The 19,938-nt window shown below is 44.5% G+C and overlaps 1 protein-coding gene across 2 annotated transcripts in view; it reads left to right on the top strand.

Moving 5' to 3' along the window:
• The window catches only part of DMRT1 (doublesex and mab-3 related transcription factor 1), a 130,699-nt gene that overhangs the window by 44,603 nt on the left and 66,158 nt on the right, over positions 1 to 19,938 (top strand). For both annotated transcript variants that reach the window (XM_003823349.4, XM_034967058.2), the window contains exon 3: positions 7,232 to 7,515. In XM_003823349.4, coding sequence (XP_003823397.1) covers positions 7,232 to 7,515 — 284 coding nt within the window. The remainder of the gene's footprint in view (positions 1 to 7,231; positions 7,516 to 19,938) is intronic.

The following is a 19,938-nucleotide window of genomic DNA, read 5'->3' as shown; positions in this document are numbered from 1 at the left end:
TATGGTTGGGGGAGCTTATTAATTGTATGTGGAAAACCACTTTTTGAAAACTTTATGTATATATAAATATATACATATTTTAAATTTTGTATGATAAATTTGTGTGTTTTGTGGCGTATCAGTTGGAAATATTACTTTTAGGTTTATCATCAATTAATAGGGACACTTAGGCTGGCCTGCCATCTTTGCTGACACCCCAGTGTTGAAGCAAATATTGCTGGCTTCTCTCTGGGGAGTTTGCTGTAGCATGGGCTGGACAGATGGTAGGTATACTCTGCTTATGCTTATCCTCTGGCAGTCTGGGCAAGGAATCGGATGTTCCTTCTGAAGCTGCTTATTTTATGATCACTCAGCAGTTGAACAAGCATCAAAAGGGAATCTGGATTGCTTTCCTGGTCTCTGGATGACAGATATTAACAATGTAATTTATTAGCTGGGCGTGGTGGCGGGAGCCTATAATCTCAGCTACTCCAGAGGCTGAGGCAGGATAATCACTTGAACCTGGGAGGCGGAGGTTGCAGTGAGCCGAGATCAGGAGATCACACCACTGCACTCCAGCCTGGGCAACAATGTGAGACTCTCTCTCAAACAAACAAACAATGTAACTTAGTTGTTTGGAGGGAATTCATAGAAAAGGAGATCTGCCAGTGATTTTCATGAAGTTCCTTCCTTTACTGTGGCCTCCTTGTGCAAGCTTATAGTGACTTCTTGCCTGGAGTATTTAAAGCACCTAGTCTATTCCCCCATCTCCTTATTCTCTTAGGTCAGTTTTTTGTGCTTTGACCAGATTCCCAAATATATTTCTGCTACTCCCTTGCTCTGAAAACCTTCATTGGTTCTAGAGAACTTGCTGGCCTGGCATTCACATTCAGGGTCTTCAGCAATTAACTCCAGCATAGCCTTCCATTCTCATCTGCAGTTGTCAGTTGTGAACTCTGCACTCCAGCCAGGCTCATCTGGTCACTGTGGCTGGAACGCGTCTTGTCCTTTCTCTCCTTTGCGACTCTGTTGACCTCCCTCATGACTCTATTGGTATTATTCTCCTTTTTTTGAGTGTTTACCCACTGTCTCTAAATCACCTCCACTCTGGCTCATCACTCACCGTGGCCTTTTCTGACACCTCTCTATATAGAACCATTTGGTGACATTATCTATACTGTCACTGCGGCACTTGGATTATTGCTTTGTAGATTTCCCAGTTTGCACCTAATTTCCCCAAATAGATGGCAAATTCTTAAGAAAAAATGTAATGTTTAAAGTATGTTTTTGTGCCTTTGACAACATTTAAAGAAAGCTTTGAACATAGTTGTTATATGATAACTAGTGAATGAATCAAATCTAAATATAAAAATACAACTTAAGGTCAAGAATAAATGATTTTTGTAACACCTGCTCCTCTGGATTACCCAGAAGTCTTCTGAAGAATATTAAATTTTGACTCTGCAATGTTTTGTACCTAACTGAATGCCTGACAAATAGTAGGTGCTTAATAAATATTTGTCAACTGGAATAAGCATTTGAATAGATGAATTAAGTTACTGTGGTTAGAGTAAATGAAGAAAGTCTGGATGTAAGCCATGAAACTCACAACCATTTGGTAGCGATACACACACAGTACATACAGCTTGGGATCTAAGCTCTGAGTGATTTAGGTAGAAGCCCACCTTTTCAATACAATGGAATTCTTTTTTTTTTTCTTTTTCCTTTTGAGACAGAGTCTTGCCCCATTGCCCAGGCTGGAGTGCAGTGGTGCGATCTCGGCTCACTGCACCCTCTGCCTCCCAGGCTAAAGTGATTCTCCTTCCTCAGCCTCCCTTAGTGGCTGGGACTACAGGCATGCACCACCATACCCAGCTAATTTTTATATGTTTTGTAGAGGGGTTTTGTTTGCCCAGGTTGGTCTCGAACTCCTGGGCTCAAGTGAACCTTGTACCTCGGCCTCCCAAAGTGCTGGGATTATAGCCAGGAGCCACCGTGCCTGACCTCATGTGTTGTATACTTTTATTTAATAGTCAGGACTGTCACAGCGATGCAGTCAGGGGCATGAAGGTATCTCATATTTTTAGGAATAGCGTGTGGAGCAGCTACTTTGAATTTTGAGAGTACAGCCATGTGTCTCAACAGTTTTAGCACATCAGAATCTCCTGGGCTGGATGCAGTGGCTCACACCTATAATCCCAGCACTTTGGGAGGGTAAGGCAGGAGGATATCTTGAGCCCAGGAGTTTGAGACCAGCCTAGGCAAATGGTGAGACCCCATCTGTATTAAAAAAAAAAAAAAAAAAAGAATTTCTGGAGAGATTAGTAAAATTCAGATTGCTGGGCGCCATTCTTGGGGTGTGTGATTTTGTCAGTCTGTGGTGGGGCCCGAGAATTTGCATTTCTTTACGTTCCCAGGTAATGCTGACGCTACTGATTCAGGGACCACACTGTGCGAATCATTGGATTAGACACATGTAGCTTGACAGATACTCATTTCAACCTTTCCATGTACTAGCAGTGTTCATATAAATGCCAGGAGTTATGAAGCTGTTTTTAACACTGACTGAGAATTTTAATTGGGAATTTTAACATATAGAATTCGGTGGTTTATAAACATAGTACTTTGTCAAATCTGACTTTTTTAAAGTGGTTAAACATTTTAACAGCGTAAAGGCAGACATCTGCTCTTCCAAAGTTCAAATGGTTTTATTATTTAAATACTGGTATGGAACAACTTTTCCAATACATATCTCCTATTTATTCTTAAAGCTTGGTATAACTTGAAAGAGGAAATAAAATATGGGTAAGTGGAAAAGTGATGGTGTTGTTAACTAATTACAGTCAGCTGTAACAAAACAAATTATTGCTTTGACCTGATGTAGCATTTTAGTTGAGGTTTACTATGCAGTTTATTGAAGCCATTCTCTTGTTACCTTCAGAGTTATTACTGCCATTATTTTGTTGCTTGATAAACTGAGGCCTGATAAAAGGTTCAGATTAAGGTCATGCTGCAGAAATTCAAGAACTTGTGCTGTGCCCTGATTCTGGAATGCTGGAATCCTTGGGTTTCTATTTAATTATTCGTCTGCTACTGTATTTTGTTTTCTTTTTTAAGAAGCTTGCTTTTGAAAGGCAGGCCTTAAGTGGGAGGTATTCAGTGTTTTTTACTGCAGGGACAGGCCTGAGTGTCTAAAATGCCTTCCTAAATGTCTGGGAGATTGTATAGGAATGAACCATTAATGCTTATGACTGTGTGGTAGGATAGGTCATTTATTCTTTTTCTGACTTAGATGCTCATATAATTTATTAAATTTGAGAAGCTCATAAGGCTTTTGTAATCAGATAAACAATAGAGACATGACCTTGAAAACAAAAGAATGATATAGAAAACCACCACTTAATGCCACCAAATGTGTTTTTTTTTTTTTTTTTTTTTTGAGCCGGAGTCTTGCTCTGTCACCCAGGCTGGAGTGCAGTGGCGTGATCTTGGCTCAGGCCGACTGAGCTGAGATCTCAGGCCGCCCGCCTCAGCCTCCCAAAGTGCTGGGATTACAGGCGTGAGCCACCGCACCTGGCCCAAACTGATGTTTCAAATAAGAGAAAGGCCCAGTGGGGAAGTTAAGGAGGAGCGAATGGACATGTACCCTCTCCAGACTTGGGGGTGTGGAATAATGGCATTGGAATGTCTCATCTCATTAGCTGGGAAGAGGAGAGAAGAAAGGAAAGGAATAGAATAAAACAGTGGTTTGGGAGTGCGTTTACAGGAGCCTAGCATAGGTGGATTTGGTTTCCTTTCAGAGAAAAGTGACACCAGTGCTGACTTTAAAATGAGGCTTCAAAAATAAATTTTGTTGTAGATCTCAGCCAAACCTTCCAGAGCTTGCACTTTAGTCATGCCCTCCCCCTCCCTTGCATGTTTTTGTTTTCCCACACACTCAGCCAGTGGATGGTTTCTGGGCACCTTCTTTGGGCCATGCATTGTGCTGGAAATTTCTCTCATGAGCCAATTCTGTCTGCTTAAGGACACTTAAACCTCTTTACTTATTTCTTTATTTTTATTTTTTTATTTGAGACAGAGTCTCATTCTGTCACCCAGGCTGGAGTGCAGTGACGCGATCTCTGCTCACTGCAACCTCGGCCTCCCAGGTTCAAGCAATTCTCCTGCCTCAGCCTCTGCAGTAGCTGGGTCTACAGGTACGCACCACCATGCCGATGTCTGGCTAATTTTTTTTTGTATTTTTTTTTTAGTGGAGACGGGGTTTCACCATGTTGGTCAGGCTGGTCTCGAACTCCTGACCTCAAATGATCAGACCTACCTCAGCCTCCCAAAGTACTGGGATTACAGGCGTGAGCCACCGCACTCAGCCTTAAACCTTTTTAGAAAAGTGAAACAAGGCCAGGTGTAGTGGCTCATGCCTGTAATCCTAGCACTTTGGGAGGACAAGGTGGTTTGATCGCTGGAGCTCAGGAGTTTGAGACCAGCCTGGGCAACATAGTGAGACCCCATCTCTATACAAAAAAATTAAAAAAAAAAAAGCTAATAGCTTATTAAAATTCAGATTGCTTGAGCTCAGGAGTTCGAGATCAGCCTGGCCAACATGGTGAAACCCCGTCTCTACTTAAAAAAAATACAAAAATCAGCCAGGCATGGTGGCTTGCGCCTGTATTCCCAATTACTTGGGCTGCTGAGGTGGGAGGATTGCTTGAGCCCAGAAGGAGGAAGTTGCAGTGAGCCGAGATCGTACCACTGCACTCCAGCCTGGGCGACAGAGTGAGACCCTGTCTCAAATAAGTAAATAAACAAAATAAAAGTAAAACGACAAGATCTTATGACTCCCTGGAGCTTTTACTTTTTTTTTTTTTTTCCCAGACGGAGTCTTGCTCTGTTGCCCAGGCTGGAGTGCAGTGGCCCAATATCGTCTCACTCCAACCTCTGTCTCCCAGGTTCAAGCGATTCTCCTGCCTCAGCCTCCCAAGTAGCTGGGACTACAGGCATACGCCACCACGCCTGGCTAATTTTTTTTTTTTTTTTGGTATTTTTAGTAGAGACAGGGTTTCACCGTGTTAGCCAGGATAGTCTTGATCTCCTGACCTCGTGAATCGCCTGCCTCGGCCTCCCAAAGTGCTGGGATTACAGGCGTGGGCCACCGTGCCTGGCTGGAGCTTTTACTTTTAACTCACATTATTTTTGATGCCAAGCTACTTGAAAAATGATGATTCCTCAGTCCCTTCAGCAAATATTGACCCACTGTGTCTGGCAGTGTGCTAAGCACGGAGGACACAGTGGTGTGCCCGGAGGCTGGGTGCCTTCTTGCTGGATCTCAAGTCCTGGTAGTCCTGGTAGGAGAGAGGCCATTCACTGGAGTCATCTCTTTGGATTTCTTGTTGCTTGTTGCTCCTTGCTCTCTTGCAGGCCTGCATCTGCTCCTTTCATCATGGTTAAAACCGCAAGGCCCTGAAGACCTAGTTGTCTGTTGGTCTTTTCTAGAACTGTTTGCTTGATGTCCTAGCAGCAGTTGACACCACAGCCTGCTTGCTCTGTGATTCATGTCAGCTTTAACCTCTGTGACGTTGTATTCTCTGTTTTTCACGCTCCAGGCCTTGGCTCTCCTTTATTCTGTAACAGCTCCTCCCTTCCTTGCCCAGATGGAGCTAGCACCTCCAGTGGTGACTCTTGGATCTGGCTTCCAGTCTCAGCCTCTCCCAAAAGCACGCGTTTCATGTTCCTCACCCTCACCCAGCCCTCCACCTGCGCACCTGCCCACCCTCTGCTCTACACACCCAGGCTCCTGCTCTCTGCCTCCCCTGCATCTTAATTCCTGGCAGCCCCTCAGCCCTCCAGTTCTGTTGCGTTTCATCCCCCACATGTCCCTGGAACAGGCTCCTCTCTTACATTTGCAGGCCTTAGAGTTCTGGTCTGTCCTTGAACTCACTTTGGTGGTTCCCTAGCAGGTCTTTCTGCCTCTGATCTCTCTCTCCTTCACTTGCCCTAAGCAACTGCCCTTAGATAAATCTCCTCCAAGCACAGCTCTGACTGTGTAACCTCCTTGCTCAGAACTCAGTGGTTCCCATTACATCCCAGAGTCAGGAGAGCTGGACTGAGGCCCGCCTCACCTTGCCCTAGCCCATCTTTCATACTACATGTCTCCTTCCCTTTTCTCATCCAGTTCCTCAGCCTCACTGCCCTGCCCATCATTCCAAACTCTACCCCCACTTTCCTGCTTCCACTCCTTTGTCCTTGCTGCTCCTTTCTCCTTCCTCTCCTTTTCTCATTTTTCACCTGTGTCCTGCATCTTTTTTTAAGTGCAACTCAGGTGCAGTTTTGTCCGTGAATTCCTAACTAGGCTACAAGCCATCTCTGTTTCCTCTGACTTCCCATGGAAGTTTATGGGTCTTCCTGTATGATGGTAGGTGGTGGTATTTGTAATCCCTTCCCATCTTCTATCCTAGACCGTAGACTCCCTGTGGGCACGACAGCCTGGCAGACGTTTCAGGCACCCGGACTGGCTCTTAGAACATTGTTTAATAAATGTCCATTGGATGGATGACTTAGGAATTCATTTATTGGAATTGACAATAAACAGTTTAATGTCTGTGCCAGAGGTTGGGAAACTAGTCTTTGGGTTAGATCAGCCCACTGCCTGTTTTTATAAATAAAGTTTTATTGCAACACAAGCATGCTGCAGCAGTGACTGAATAGTTGACAAAACCTGAAATAGTTACTGACCTCTTACACTAGAAGTTTGCCCCTGGTCCGTACCTTTGGCCAGATTTCTGAAGATACGTGATCAGCTGTGGAAGGAAGTTAAGGAAACAGGTGTTCACCTAAATTCACCTAAACTCTTGACCACTTGTTTTGACTTTCTAACCTATCTATGTGGCTACAATTAATTTTGTTTTAAGAATGCACAATCAGGTCAACTAGATTTGATCTTCAGTTTCTTGACATTAGGATAGGAATTTCTGGATAGAAGTTGTGCTGTTGGGCTTTATGTAATTAAAATCACCTCTAAAATGGTTTTGGTACTCTCAGTAAAAACAATCAGCTGAGTCTTTCGGTTGTGCCACCAGAGTGAAGCGAACCTTAGAAACCCTCCCTTATTTTGGCTGTAGGAGAAGCAACAGATGGTTTTGTCTTCTGCATATTCAGGTACCTTGCTTCGCAGGTCTTGAGTAGGAAGGTTTAGAAGTAAAGTTTCGTGGACTAACATTAATACCATGTTGTATTTTTCTTTTTTCTTCCAATTTAGAGGGACGTATGGTCATCCAGGATATTCCTGCTGTCACCAGCAGAGGGCACGTGGAGAACACACCTGACCTGGTTTCAGACTCCACCTACTACAGCAGCTTCTACCAGCCATCTCTGTTTCCTTACTACAACAATCTGTACAACTGCCCGCAGTACTCCATGGCCTTGGCTGCTGATTCTGCTTCTGGGGAGGTGGGAAATCCCCTCGGGGGATCCCCTGTGAAGAACAGCCTTCGGGGCCTCCCCGGACCTTATGTGCCTGGTCAGACAGGAAACCAGTGGCAGGTATGATATTAATTACCCAGAGAGTGAACTGGTTGTGTGAAAGCCACATGCATGTGCACACACATGCACATACACACAGAGGCACGCACTTGTGCGCACAGAGGCACACAGGTGACACACACAGGTACACGTGTGTGTGCCATTTTGCACACATGTAGGCACAATATGCAAAACGTGTAAGGAATTTTTTACTCTGTCGATAATGCCCTTTAGCCTCAAAGGTTGGCTGCAAGGAATTGGAAAGAAATAATGTACAAACTTGTTTTCTTTTTCAAATTTTACTTTTCTCATTTTTTGAATGTTGCGTAAATAACCAGTTGGGCACAGGCAGATCACAAGTACTGAATGAGGTACCACCTCCTCCAGCTTTGTCCCCACTTTCGTTGGGCACCTTAGAAAATGCTGGGTAGAGCCTTCTGGGTGGCAGTAATCTGCGTGATGAATTTACACCTTGGGAAGGAAACAGGTCATAATCTGCATGGAAGAAAGGTAAGGAAAGGAATTCGGTCACTGTTGAGCTGGACCCAACCTGGGTGCATTTTTCGCTAGGAATAGAGGTCAGTCTTTCATTCTCCAAGTATGTTTTGTTTGTTTGTTTGTTTGTTTGTTTTGGTTTGGTTTTTGAGACAGAGTCTCGCTCTGTTGCCCAGGCTGGAGTGCAGTGGTAGGATCTCAGCTCACTGCAACTTCTGCCTCCTGGGTTCAAGTGCTGCTTTTCACCTCAGCCTGTCAAGTAGCTGGGATTACAGGCGCCCAACACCCCACCCAGCTAATTTTTGTATTTGTAGTAGAGATGGGGTTTCACCATGTTGACCAGGCTGGTCTTGAACTCCTGACCTCAGGTGATCCGCCCGCCTCGGCCTCCCAAAGTGCTGGGATAACAGGCATGAGCCACCGTGTCCGGCCCCAAGTATGTATTTTTAAAATAGCATGCAATCAAGGGCGTTTGATATTTGGAGTAAAGCAAAGCATTTTACTTTATTAGAGAAGGGAGCGTTTATCTAGGGCTGTTCTGCTTCCTCAGTTGCAGCCGTTTTCCTCATGCCCGCTGTGAGCAGCAGATTGAAGGCATCAAAAGCATTCAGAGGCTAGATTACCTTGTATAGAGGTATGTTGTGGGAACATGTAGGTGAAAAGTTAGACCCAACACCTCCAAGCCCCCTTCCAAGTGAAAGGCATTAGGATTCTGCAAGAACTGTTCTCATTCTGGATGCATTTGCCATGCTCAGGCTTCCTCAGTGGGGATTTGACTCAGCGCAATGCCACATATATATTTGGGCGTTCAGTGCAAGTGTTTGACCCTCTTTTGCGCTTTCCCAGCTTTATTGAGGTATCATGGGTAAAAAAAGTTGTATATATTTAAGATGTACAATGTGATGATTTGATATATGTATACCTTGCACAATGATTGCCACAATTAAGCTAATTAACAAACACATTAATCACCTCACATAGTTACCATTTTTATGTGTGTGGTGATAACACTTAAGATCTACTCTATTAGCATTTTTCAGGTGTACAGATATTATTAAGTACAGTCACCATGCTATATGTTAGATTCCTAGAATTTACTCATCTTATAACTGAAACTTTTTTTTTTTTTTTTTGAGAGGGAGTCTTGCTCTGTCACCCAGCTGGAGTGCAGTGGCGCGATCTCGGCTCACTGCAACCTCTGCCTCCCGGGTTCAAGCCATTCTCCAGCCTCAGCCTCCCGAGTAGCTGGGACTACAGGCACGCGCCACCAAGCCCAGCTAATTTTTGTATTTTTAGTAGAGACGGGGTTTCACCATGGTGGCCAGGATGGTCTGTATCTCTTGCCCTTGTGATTGGCCCACCTCAGCCTCCCAAAGTGCTGGGATTACAGGCATGAGCCACCGCTCCCAGCCATAACTGAAACTTTTTACCCTTTTCCCAACATCTTTTTTTTTTCCAGCTCAATGAATTTTATTTCCCTTGTTGTATATAAATGCTTTGATTGACCAGTAGATATTTGTCAACCATTAGTATCTTGGTTCTGTTGAAGGAGTAAGAACATTTTAAACTGAGATTTTTTTTTCTTGTCTTTTCTTTTTTTTTTTTTCTGAGACGGAGTCTCACTCTGTCGCCCAGGCTGGTGCGATCTTGGCTCACTGCAACCTCCACCTCCTGGGTTCAAGCGATTCTCCTGCCTCAGCCTCCTGAGTAGCTGGGATTATAGGCACGCACCACCACTCCTCGCTAATCCAACATCCCTTTATTTCCTCCACCTCGAGCTCCCGGCAACCACTGTTCTCTGATTCTGTGAGGTTGACTTTTTAAGAATTATTTAGGCCAGGTGTGGTGGTTCATACCTGTATTCCTAGCACTTTGGGAGGCCGAGGCGGGCGGATCACGAGGTCAGGAGTTCAAGACCTGCGTGGCCATCATGGTGAAACCCTGTCTCTACTAAAAATACAAAAATTAGCTGGGCATGGTGGCGCACGCCTGTAGTTCCAGCTACTCAGCAGGCTGAGGCAGAAGAATCGCCTGAACCCGGGAGGTGGAGGTTGCAGTGAGCAGAGATCACGCCATTGTACTCCAGCCTGGGCGACAGAGTGAGACTCTGTCTCAAAAGAAAAAAAGAATTGACTTTTCTAAGCCCACTTCAAGAAAATGTGAATTGAAATTTTCCTCTGACCCATTCTGTTCCATTTTGCGTCTGCCTTTTTTAGGTATTAAAATGTTGTTAAAATTGAAGTCATTAGGTTGATAAAATTGAAGTCATTCCACTTTTAGGTTCTTTTGCTACCCTCAGGGATCTGACTTCTTGGGCATATTAAAATGTCAATTTTAATCCCCTGAGCTACAAATTTTCTTAAGTTCTCCATACGTTTTATTTTTGGAATCATATTATTATTATTATTATTATTATTATTTTTGAGACAGATTCTCGCTCTGTCGTCCAGGCTGGGGTGCAGTGGCGCCATCTCGGCTCACTGCAACCTCTGCCTCCTGGGTTCAAGCGATTCTCCTGCCTCAGCCTACTGAGTAGCTGGGACTACAGGCACGTGCCATCACGCGTGGCTATTTTTTTTTCTGTATTTTTAGCAGAGATGGTGTTTCACCACGTTAGCCAGGATGGTCTCAATCTCCTGACCTCGTGATCCACCATCCTCGGGCTCCCAAAGTGCTGGGATTACAGGCATGAAGGAATCATACTATTTTTGAAGGGAGCTTTTAAAGCACATTGATATTGGAATTGAGAGGTAATATGCATATAAAGGAAATGCAATGATCTGTGGAACTGAGACTGAGATGGGAGCCCGGGAGTTGGAGGCTGCAGTGAGCTATGATTACACTACTGGACTCCAGCCTGGGTAACAGAGCAAGACACTGTCTCCAAAAAAAAAAAAAAAAAAAAAAATTAAGTAGATTTTGCATTCTACTATCTTCTCCCTATTATGTCGTTGTTGGTTTTTTCCAATTTAGGAATGTCTTAAAATCATGTTTGTTCATTATAACTGTCTCCTGAGAGCCACCACGCCCGGCCTAAAAAATCTATTGAGTTCTTCACTGTTTGTTCATATGTATTTTCATTAGCTACCTCAGATCCCCTTTGTAGCAAGATAGGGTATAAAAATACATATGTTAATTATTATTGAAAGACTGACATGTGAATATGGACCAAGTATGAATGTGTATGGATTGATTTCTGTATCTTTGGGGAAGAATTTGATGCCCTTAGGAAATAGAAAACATAAAGCATAGGTAAAAATTATAATGGTGCAAAATGTGTTAAGACATAGATGTTATAAAGAAGTATTAAAATTAAATAGTAAAAATCTACAAATAATACCTTTAGCTAATGTTGAAGGGAGAGAAACTGGATGGCTCACTTTTTAACCAGAGTCGTTTTTCTTTTTTCTTTTGTTGTTGTTGTTTTTCTTTTTTTGAGACAGGGCCTCACTCTGTCATTCAGGCTGGCGTGCAGTGGCGTGATCTTGGCTCACTGCAACCTCCACCTCCCAGGTTCAAGTGATTCCTGTGCCTCAGCCTCCCAAGTAGCTGGGATTACAGGCATGTGCCACCACGCCCGGCTAATTTTTGTATTTTTAGTGGACATGGGGTTTCACCATGTTGTCCAGGCTGTTCTCAAACTGCTGGCCTCAAGTGATCCGCCCACTCGGCCTCCCAAAGTGCTGGGATTACAGGCATGAGTCACCGTGCCCGGCCCAGAGAGGTAGCAGAAGTGTCAGGAACAGAGATCTGGATGGCAGTCTTTTCCTCACTTCGTTTTTTCTGCTGTTCCTGGAAGGCGCTCTCACTCTGCTCTTTGGACAATGCCTTGCCCCTCTTGGTGGCAGCTTCCTAGGAGAGGGCAGAGTCGGGGGCTCTTCTTTGGTTGCTGCCCTGCTTTTCTGTCTTCTTTGTAGAAGGTGCCCCACCACTGCACTTGGAGAGCACCTGTGCTGTTCTCTCCTGACTGATTTTCTTGGTGTGAAAATGGCTCAACCTTGAGGCCAGAATCTGAGGTTGGGTCTTCAACTACTTTCTTGACTGTGTTGCTAAGGCCGGACTCTCCTCCTAACTTCACCAGATGGAGTCCTCTTTTTATTAGCTATCCTGCCTAGTAGGATGTAAACTCTCTTTTTCTTTTTAGATTGTGATACAAATTTGGGTAGTGTGGAGATTTTAGCCATATTAATTCTTACAGCCCATGAACATGGAATATCTTTTCATTTATCTGTCTTCGGTTTCTCTCATCAGTGTTTTATAGTTTTCAGTATAGAAATCTTTCACCTCTTTGATTACATGTATTTTTTTAACTATTGTAAATGGGATTGTTTTCTTGATTTCTTTTTCAGATGGTTCACTAGTCATATATAGAAATGCTAACTAATTTTTGTATATTGATTTTTGTATCCTGTAGGATAACTCCTTTCTGATTTATATCAGAATCAAGAAAGATTCAAATCTTTCTTCAAAAAAAATCAATATTTTAAAAAAGAAACAAAACAATTTGTATTAAAACCAATAACTCCTTTTTGATTCCTAGAAAAAAAAAACTGACTCTGGTGGAGATCGTCATAACTTTTTAAAGCTAGAAGGAATTCTTAGAGATGAGTAGAAAGGGCTTCAAATTTTTATTGTACAGCTGAGACTTCCTGCAAGCCTCCCTATAAAAACAAGCAAGCCACGAATAATTACTGAGCACCTACTAAGTGCCAAACCTACTTAAAAAATAGAGCAGTCTCCTAGCTCGGCATTCCAGAATCTTAAGGCTCTTTTGTGTAAATGCCCTGCCTGCTGAGAGCTGCTTTTAATTGCTTCTGGTCTGCCTCAGCCTGTGTAGGAGATTTGTGGCCCAATCATAGATTCCTGTCCTGTTGTGAAACAGGAATAACATTTGTGACACTGGAACAAACTCACAATGAATGGCTGGTTCCGCTGACCAGCAGCTCAATTTCACTTCTGCATTTAATTGCCTGCAAAAGCTGTTTATTGCCTTGTGCACTCCTCCACGGCAACATTATCTCTTAAATAAACATGTTGTACCAGGTTGACAAGGGAGAGGTGCGTATCGAGTGAGCAGAAATAAATATGGGAGGACTCTGAGCCATGCCTCGGATCTCCTTTCAGGCCCTATGGCAGGCGCCCTCTTGACTGCTTTTCCAAAGCTTGTGCCCCCAGATGTGTAGACTTACATTCCAGCCACGTTTAGGGTGTGGCCAAATGGCAGCACTGGCAGTTATTTCGTTCTTTCTGGTGGTTGTGTGGTCTCCTCTGAAGTGTTTTATGGTTGTCCATCGACGATAAGGCACCTCGCAGGAATGCATTCATGTCTTAAGTGCTTCCAGAGCCCACCATGTGCTGGGGATGTACCACTGAAGAAAACACAAAAATTGGGAATAGTGAGTCTTGGGAGGAGGCGGCTATTTCTTGATCCCTGTAGTTGGGGATCGCCTAAACCGTTCTGTATTTGAAACTGAGATACAGGTAGGAAGGAAACCGCATTCTGGCATCTGGGGCTTGAAGCACAGAAAAAAGTGCCCCCTTGTGAGTGTTCCTGGCCTGGTGCTCCAGCACCTTCTGCCTGCTGAGGGTGGAAGGGTCGGGAAGGGCACTCAGAGAAGCCAGTACCTTTTCACTGCTTGTCCGCCGTAAGGAGCAGCCAGACAGGCTGTTTTCACACTGCCCCTCCTTTTTTCTTGTTTTTTAAGTGTAGCTCAGCATCAGAACAACCTGTTTGTTAGCTTGAAAGAATGGTCAAAACAAGTCACTTTCCAAAGTATCTGCTGTGCGGGGGTGGCCAGAGCACTCTCTGCAGCTGTGCCATATTTGTGCTGTAGGAAGGCGCAGTGAGGGTGGGGCCATGGGAAGACAAGGCGGAAACCTGGCTCTCAGGAGACAGTTATGATGAACAAATATGATTTTAAAATACTCTTAAATTGAAAAAAAAAAAAACAACAAAGACATAATAGGGAGAAGACAGCAGAATGCAAAATCTACTTAATTTTTTTTTTTTTTGGAGACAGCGTCTTGCTCTGTTACCCAGACTGGAGTGCAGTAGTGCAATCATAGCTCACTGCAGCCTCCAACTCCTGGGTTCGAGTGATCCTCCCATCTCAGTCTCACGAGTAGCTGGGACTACAGGTGTGTGCCACCATGGCACACCTGGCTAATTAAAAAACATTTTTTGTAGAGATGGGGGTCTCAGTATGGTGCCGAGGCTGGTCTTAAACTTTTGGCTAAGTGATCCTCCTGCCTCAGCCTCTAGAAGCGCTGGGATTACAGGCTTGAGCTGCTGTGCCTAGCTCTACTTCAGTTTTTTTTTAAAATTATTATTATTTTTTAATTGAGACAGGATCTTGCTCTCTCACCCAGGCCAGAGTGCAGCAGCATAATCTCAGTTCACTGTAGCCTCCACCTCCTGGACTTAAGCGATCCTCCTACCTCAGCCCCCTCAGTAGCTGAGACTACAGGCATGTACCACCACACCCAGCTAATTTCTGTACTTTTTGTAGAGATGGGGTTTCACCATGTTGCCTGGGCTGGTCTGACTCCTGGGCGTTGAAGTGATCTGCCTGCCCTGGCCTCCCACAGTGCTGGGATTGCAGGTGTGAGCCACCACGCCTGACCAATTTTTTGTTTGTTTGTTTTTATTGTGAGACAGAGCCTCACTCTGTTGCCCAGGCTAGAGTGCAGTGGCGCGGTCTTGGCTCACTGCAACCTCTGCCTCCCGGGTTCAAGCGATTCTCCTGCCTCAGCCTTCCAAGTAGCTGGGATTACAGGCCCCTGCCACCATGCCTGGCTAATTTTTGTATTTTTAGTAGAAACGGGGTTTCACCATGTTGGCCAGGCTGGTCTTGAGCTCCTGACCTCAGGTGATCCGCCTGCCTTGGCCTCCCAAAGTGCTGGGATTATAGGCGGGAGCCACTGCGCCCGGCTGCCTGACCAATTTTTAAGACATAGTAGGAGACTTCACATGAGTTTTTTTTTTTGCCACTGAGCTCCACGGTCAGGTTTCCCAGGATGATGTGCTCTGGTCACTGGAAACTCCTGGGAAGTTCTGGATGGAGAAAGCGAGAGTGACTTGCCTTATGAACCTGCCCTGGGCCCTGTCACCCTTGGCCGGGAGCCCTTCACAGTCTTGTTATCCACAAGATAACACCCTCACTCCAAGGCTGCCCTCTCACCCCCATGGCCCACACCATCAGCAAGTGAAACTAGCCCTTTTTTTTTTTTTTTTTTTTGAGACAGAGTCTCGCTCTGTTGCCCAGGCTACAGTGCAGTGATGCGATCTCAGCCCACTGCAACCTCTGCCTCCCAGGTTTAAGCGATTCTCCTGCCTCAGCCTCCTGAGTAGCTGGGATTACAGGCGTGCACCACCACGCCCAGCTAATTTTTGTATTTTTAGTAGAGATGGGGTTTCACCATGTTGGTCAGGCTGGTCTTGAACTCCTGACCTTGTGATCCGCCCACCTCAGCCTCCAAAAGTGCTGGGATTACAGGCGTGAGCCACCGCGCCGGGCCCTAGTGTCCCTTTTCACAGCCAGCTGGTTATTGGCCACTCTCTACTGGTAGGCCCACATTGACTGGCTTTTTCTTCTGGAGAGAAACATTGACAAGGTTTGCAAGCAGGCATAAAAGGAATTCATAAAGACATATTCGGTTGGAAACATTTAAAGTAATTTTTTTCCTCAGGAAAGGAGATTGAAAATAGATATTTGCTGTGGGCTCTTAGGCTAACAATCGTAATTTGTTTTTTCAAGGGGATTATAAAGACATAAATTCTTGTTGATGACTGAAAACATTTCTTTTATGCATGTTCGGTTGCTATGATGTGGTATTTATTTTGTATTTGGCCGCCTTTATGAACTCCGTAATTCTAATAATTTCATAGTTGCTTGTTTTGGAGTTTCTAGGTAAGCATTCATTCCATAGAAACATTGCTCCTGACATTTTTACTTCTCTTTAAATTCCTCCAGTTCTAATTCATGTTCTTAGTGCATTGTTCAGTTTAGACAGTGATGGTGGGTGCAGGTGTCATTGAATTGTTCCTTATTTTATTGGGAATGTTTCTAGTGGTTCACCATTGTATATGCAGGACGTTACCAGTGCTGGTTTACAGAGAAATGAGGAAAATAAGGACAAGTGAGTTTTTCTTAAGGCCAAATTATTCAATTCAAGAAATTGTTTTTATTGAGGCTGTAGCCTTTCAACTTTCTTTTTTTTTTTTTTGACAGAGTCGCACTCTGTCGCCAAGGCTGGAGTGCAGTGGCGTGACCTCGGCTCACCGCAACCTCTGCCTCCTGGGTCCGAGCAATTCTCCGGCCTCAGCCTCTCGAGTAGGTGGGATTACAGGCATGCACCACCATGCCCGGTTGACTTTTGTATTTTTAGTAGAGATGGGGTTTTGCCATGTTGGCCAGGCTGGTCTCGAACTCCCGACCTCAGGTGATCCGCCCCCCTCAGCCTCCCACAGTGCTGGGATTACAGGCGTGAGTCCCCGCACCAGCCACTTTTCAACTTTTTAAAACATAAAGTGATGTGTTAGATGGTGGGATTTTTTTTTTTGGTTAATGCTCTTATTCAGCAATATAAAAAGTTGATACCCATTGTCTCTCGCCTCCTTCCTACACCCCCTCCTCCCCCACCTTTTTTTTTTTAAGACCGCTGCAGTACTCAGTGTGTCCTTGTGACAACAGTGAAGTTCTTTACGGGCTTCAGTGTGCTCCCTTTAGCAATTATGTGGACTTACATTTGTGCTTACCTCTTGACTTGCAGGGTGCTTCCCCTCCCACGACATTTTTTTCTTTTTTTAGATGGAGTCTTGCTGTCTTGCCCAGGCTGGAGTACACCAATGCAGTTTCTCGGCTCACTGCAACCTCTGCCTCCCGGGTTCAAGCGATTCTCCTGCCTCAGCCTCCTGAATAGCTGGGACTACAGGCACACGCCACCATACCCAGCTAATTTTTATATTTTTAGTAGAGACAGGGTTTCGCCATGTTGGCCAAGTTGGTCTCGAACTCCTCACCTCAAGTGATCCGCCCACCTCAGCTTCCCAAAGTGCTGGGATTACAGGTGTGAGCCACCACGCCCAGCTTTCCCCTCCTTTTTATGACAGCCATGGGAACACCCTCATGGTGGTCTAGCATTTTGAGGAATTCATTCACAGGAACCCCAAGTAGGTTCTGCCGTCAGGTACATGGTGAGGATGTAATGATTGGGCCTACTAGGTCAGTAGGCAAGATTTGGAGACTCTTGTGTTTAAGGAAATGCAACTCCAAAGTCATGATAGACCCTAGAAAGTTTAAAGCCAGTGGAATTAAAGGTGTCATGAGTTTGGGGGTCACATTACTATTACTATAAACTTTGCCTTAAATGGCTTGTCAAGTCTTAGCCATGCCTATGATGTTTTCTTCTGCAACATAATTCCTCATTAGGTTCCTCTCTTTTAAGGAGAAATAGTGGACCCAATTCTCTTGGGTCTTTACTACATAGTCTTACTCCTGCAGGGAGCAAAGCTTTCTTTCTCCAGCTGGCCCTGTAAGGAGCAGTGAGAGTCCTTGCCCACCCCCACCTGCATTACTCCTCTGAAGCATTAAGCCTGGGTGAATGCAGTCCTGGCTTTCTGTTTCTAGGTGATCACCTCACCTACCTGCACTTTCACCAAGGAGTTCCTATTTTGTCTCATTTTAGCTGATGACAAGTGATGATCGTGACAGTCATCATCTAGTTTTTATTACACCTTTCCTTGAAGGAATTGCTGTTTTGTTTCACAGATGATGAAAGCTTAATGACTTGCATGCTTTTGATCCTGCAGCAAGGGTAGTTATCTGTAAGAACTGGTGCCTGTGATGACAATTTTCCCAGTGGCTCTTTGTCTGGAGCCAAAGCTCAGGGAGGGTGATGGTGGGAAGTTTAGCCGCTGAGCCCAGACAGATGGTGAGAGGTTGGGTTTAGGAATATCCCTTAGCTACAGTATAGTGCACAGGAGAGACATTTTTGGAGTGTGTTTTGGTTAAAAATATGTAGATTCCAGAAGAAACTAGAACTGGCCTCTAGATACCTGGGGCCCTGGAGAACAGGCAGCTCTGACTCAGAGAATATCTAGAAGGAGTGCAGACCTGGGCATCCTAAGGAATTGTTTTCTCAGTCTGGTTGAATTGGTCCAGTAGCATCCCAGGAAGGCCAGATAGAGTGAAACATTAGGTTTTTCAGCAACCTTCAGAAGACTTGTGTAAGTCAGTCCTGGGCTGTCCTACAGATTCATTTCCATTGTTAGATGACTTCAGTGTGATCTGGGCTGAGTAAGAAATCCCCTGTAAAGTGCTGATGTACTCCAGGGACTACTTCACAATTGAATCGGAGGCAGAAGCATATTATTAGTCTTGCGAGGTTGTTACATTACCTATTATCTGACACAGTAGCATTAGGTTAGTAAATAATATAGTCATTTGGGGATTCTGTAATTGGCTTGAAATTTAGATAATTAGATCACAGTTTTTGAAAGCTTTCAGATTTGATTTGGTTTGGCTGGTGGCCAAAATCTTATCCATTTATGTTTGCCTTTTTAGCTTACTTTTTTTCCTGTTAAGTAGACATGAATATGATATGAAATTAGTTGCTTTTCAGAATGTTTAATTACATGTATAAGTGATTCTCAGCTTTCTTAGGAGTCTGTATTTCTGTGGTCTCTTAAGTGTTCCTCATCATTTGAATAAAGATGAAAATCAAGGGAATGCATAACAGGTTTGCCCTGTTTTTTCAATACCATAATAGAAATAGGATAGAACAAAAGACTAGAGTTGCCAAAAAATATCCACTGTATTACAGAGTATGCGTAAGAGACTCCTTTATGCATTTGTTGATTGTTTTTATTGAGTGGCTGCTCCGTGCCTGGCACTGTGCTAGAGACTCTCAAGTACTGGCTCATGGTGGAATGGATGAGAAAGAAAACTCAAAAGACCCATGTGGCTGGGTGCTATGGCTCACGCCTGTAATCCCAGCACTTTGGGAGGCCGAGGCAGGTGGATCACCTGAGGTCAGGAGTTTGAGACCAATCTCAGCAACATGGAGAAACCCTGTCTCTACTAAAAATACGGCGTGGAGGCAGGTGCCTATAATCCCAGCTGCTCGAGGCTGAGGCAGGAGAATCGCTTGCACCAGGGAGGCGTAGGTTGCGGTGAGCCGAGATTGCGCCACTGTACTCCAGCCTGGGCAACAAGAACGAAACTCCGTCTCAAAAAAAAAAAAAGACACATGTAATTCTCTTATTCCTGTTTCGATCAGAGCCCGGGGAGAACTGTGATGCCTTGTGGAAAGATGAGCCCTTGCTGTGGCATGCCAAGAGGTAGGGTGGGGACGAGTGTTTGATCACAACTATTGTTTAGAATTTCCAGTGCATGGTGATAGATTGACTTTAGTGGATTTTATTTTTAAAAAATTATCCCACAGTGAGTGCACCCCCTTACTGCCTCCACCCAGGATGGGTTGCCCTCAGCACCCCCTCCTTGGTATAGCATTGGCCCTGTGGGCATCACCATTGAGATGCACAGCCTCCTGGAAGGGGTGTTCATACATAGACTGAGGAACAGGGAAAAAGGTATTATCCCCACATTTTATTTATCACATTCCTTCTCACAACATTCTTTCTGGCAAGTCCCAGTTCTAGGAGAAGGAAGGCAGACATAATTCTATGTCTAAAACCAAAAAATGGGAAGGCCTGGAAATTTCGCTGTCTCCTCACTCCCTTGCCCCTGTGTGTGTGTGTGTGTGTGTGTGTGTGTGTGTGGCACTGCAGGACGTGTCAAACTAAAGTTTATGTACTTAAAATAATCTTTAAAGTGTATAATGGAAAGGTTTTTTGTTTGAGTCATTTGTTTGCAAACCCTGAAGAGGAGTCTTTCATTGCGGTGCCCCGTTCTCCCGTTGATAGAAGCAGGTGGACCCGTGAGGGGA

Source organism: Pan paniscus, chromosome 11 (assembly GCF_029289425.2).
Source record: "Pan paniscus chromosome 11, NHGRI_mPanPan1-v2.0_pri, whole genome shotgun sequence".
Lineage (NCBI taxonomy): Eukaryota > Metazoa > Chordata > Mammalia > Primates > Hominidae > Pan > Pan paniscus.
Note: the sequence above shows the minus strand (reverse complement) of the source record. Positions and strands in the feature narration are given on the sequence as shown.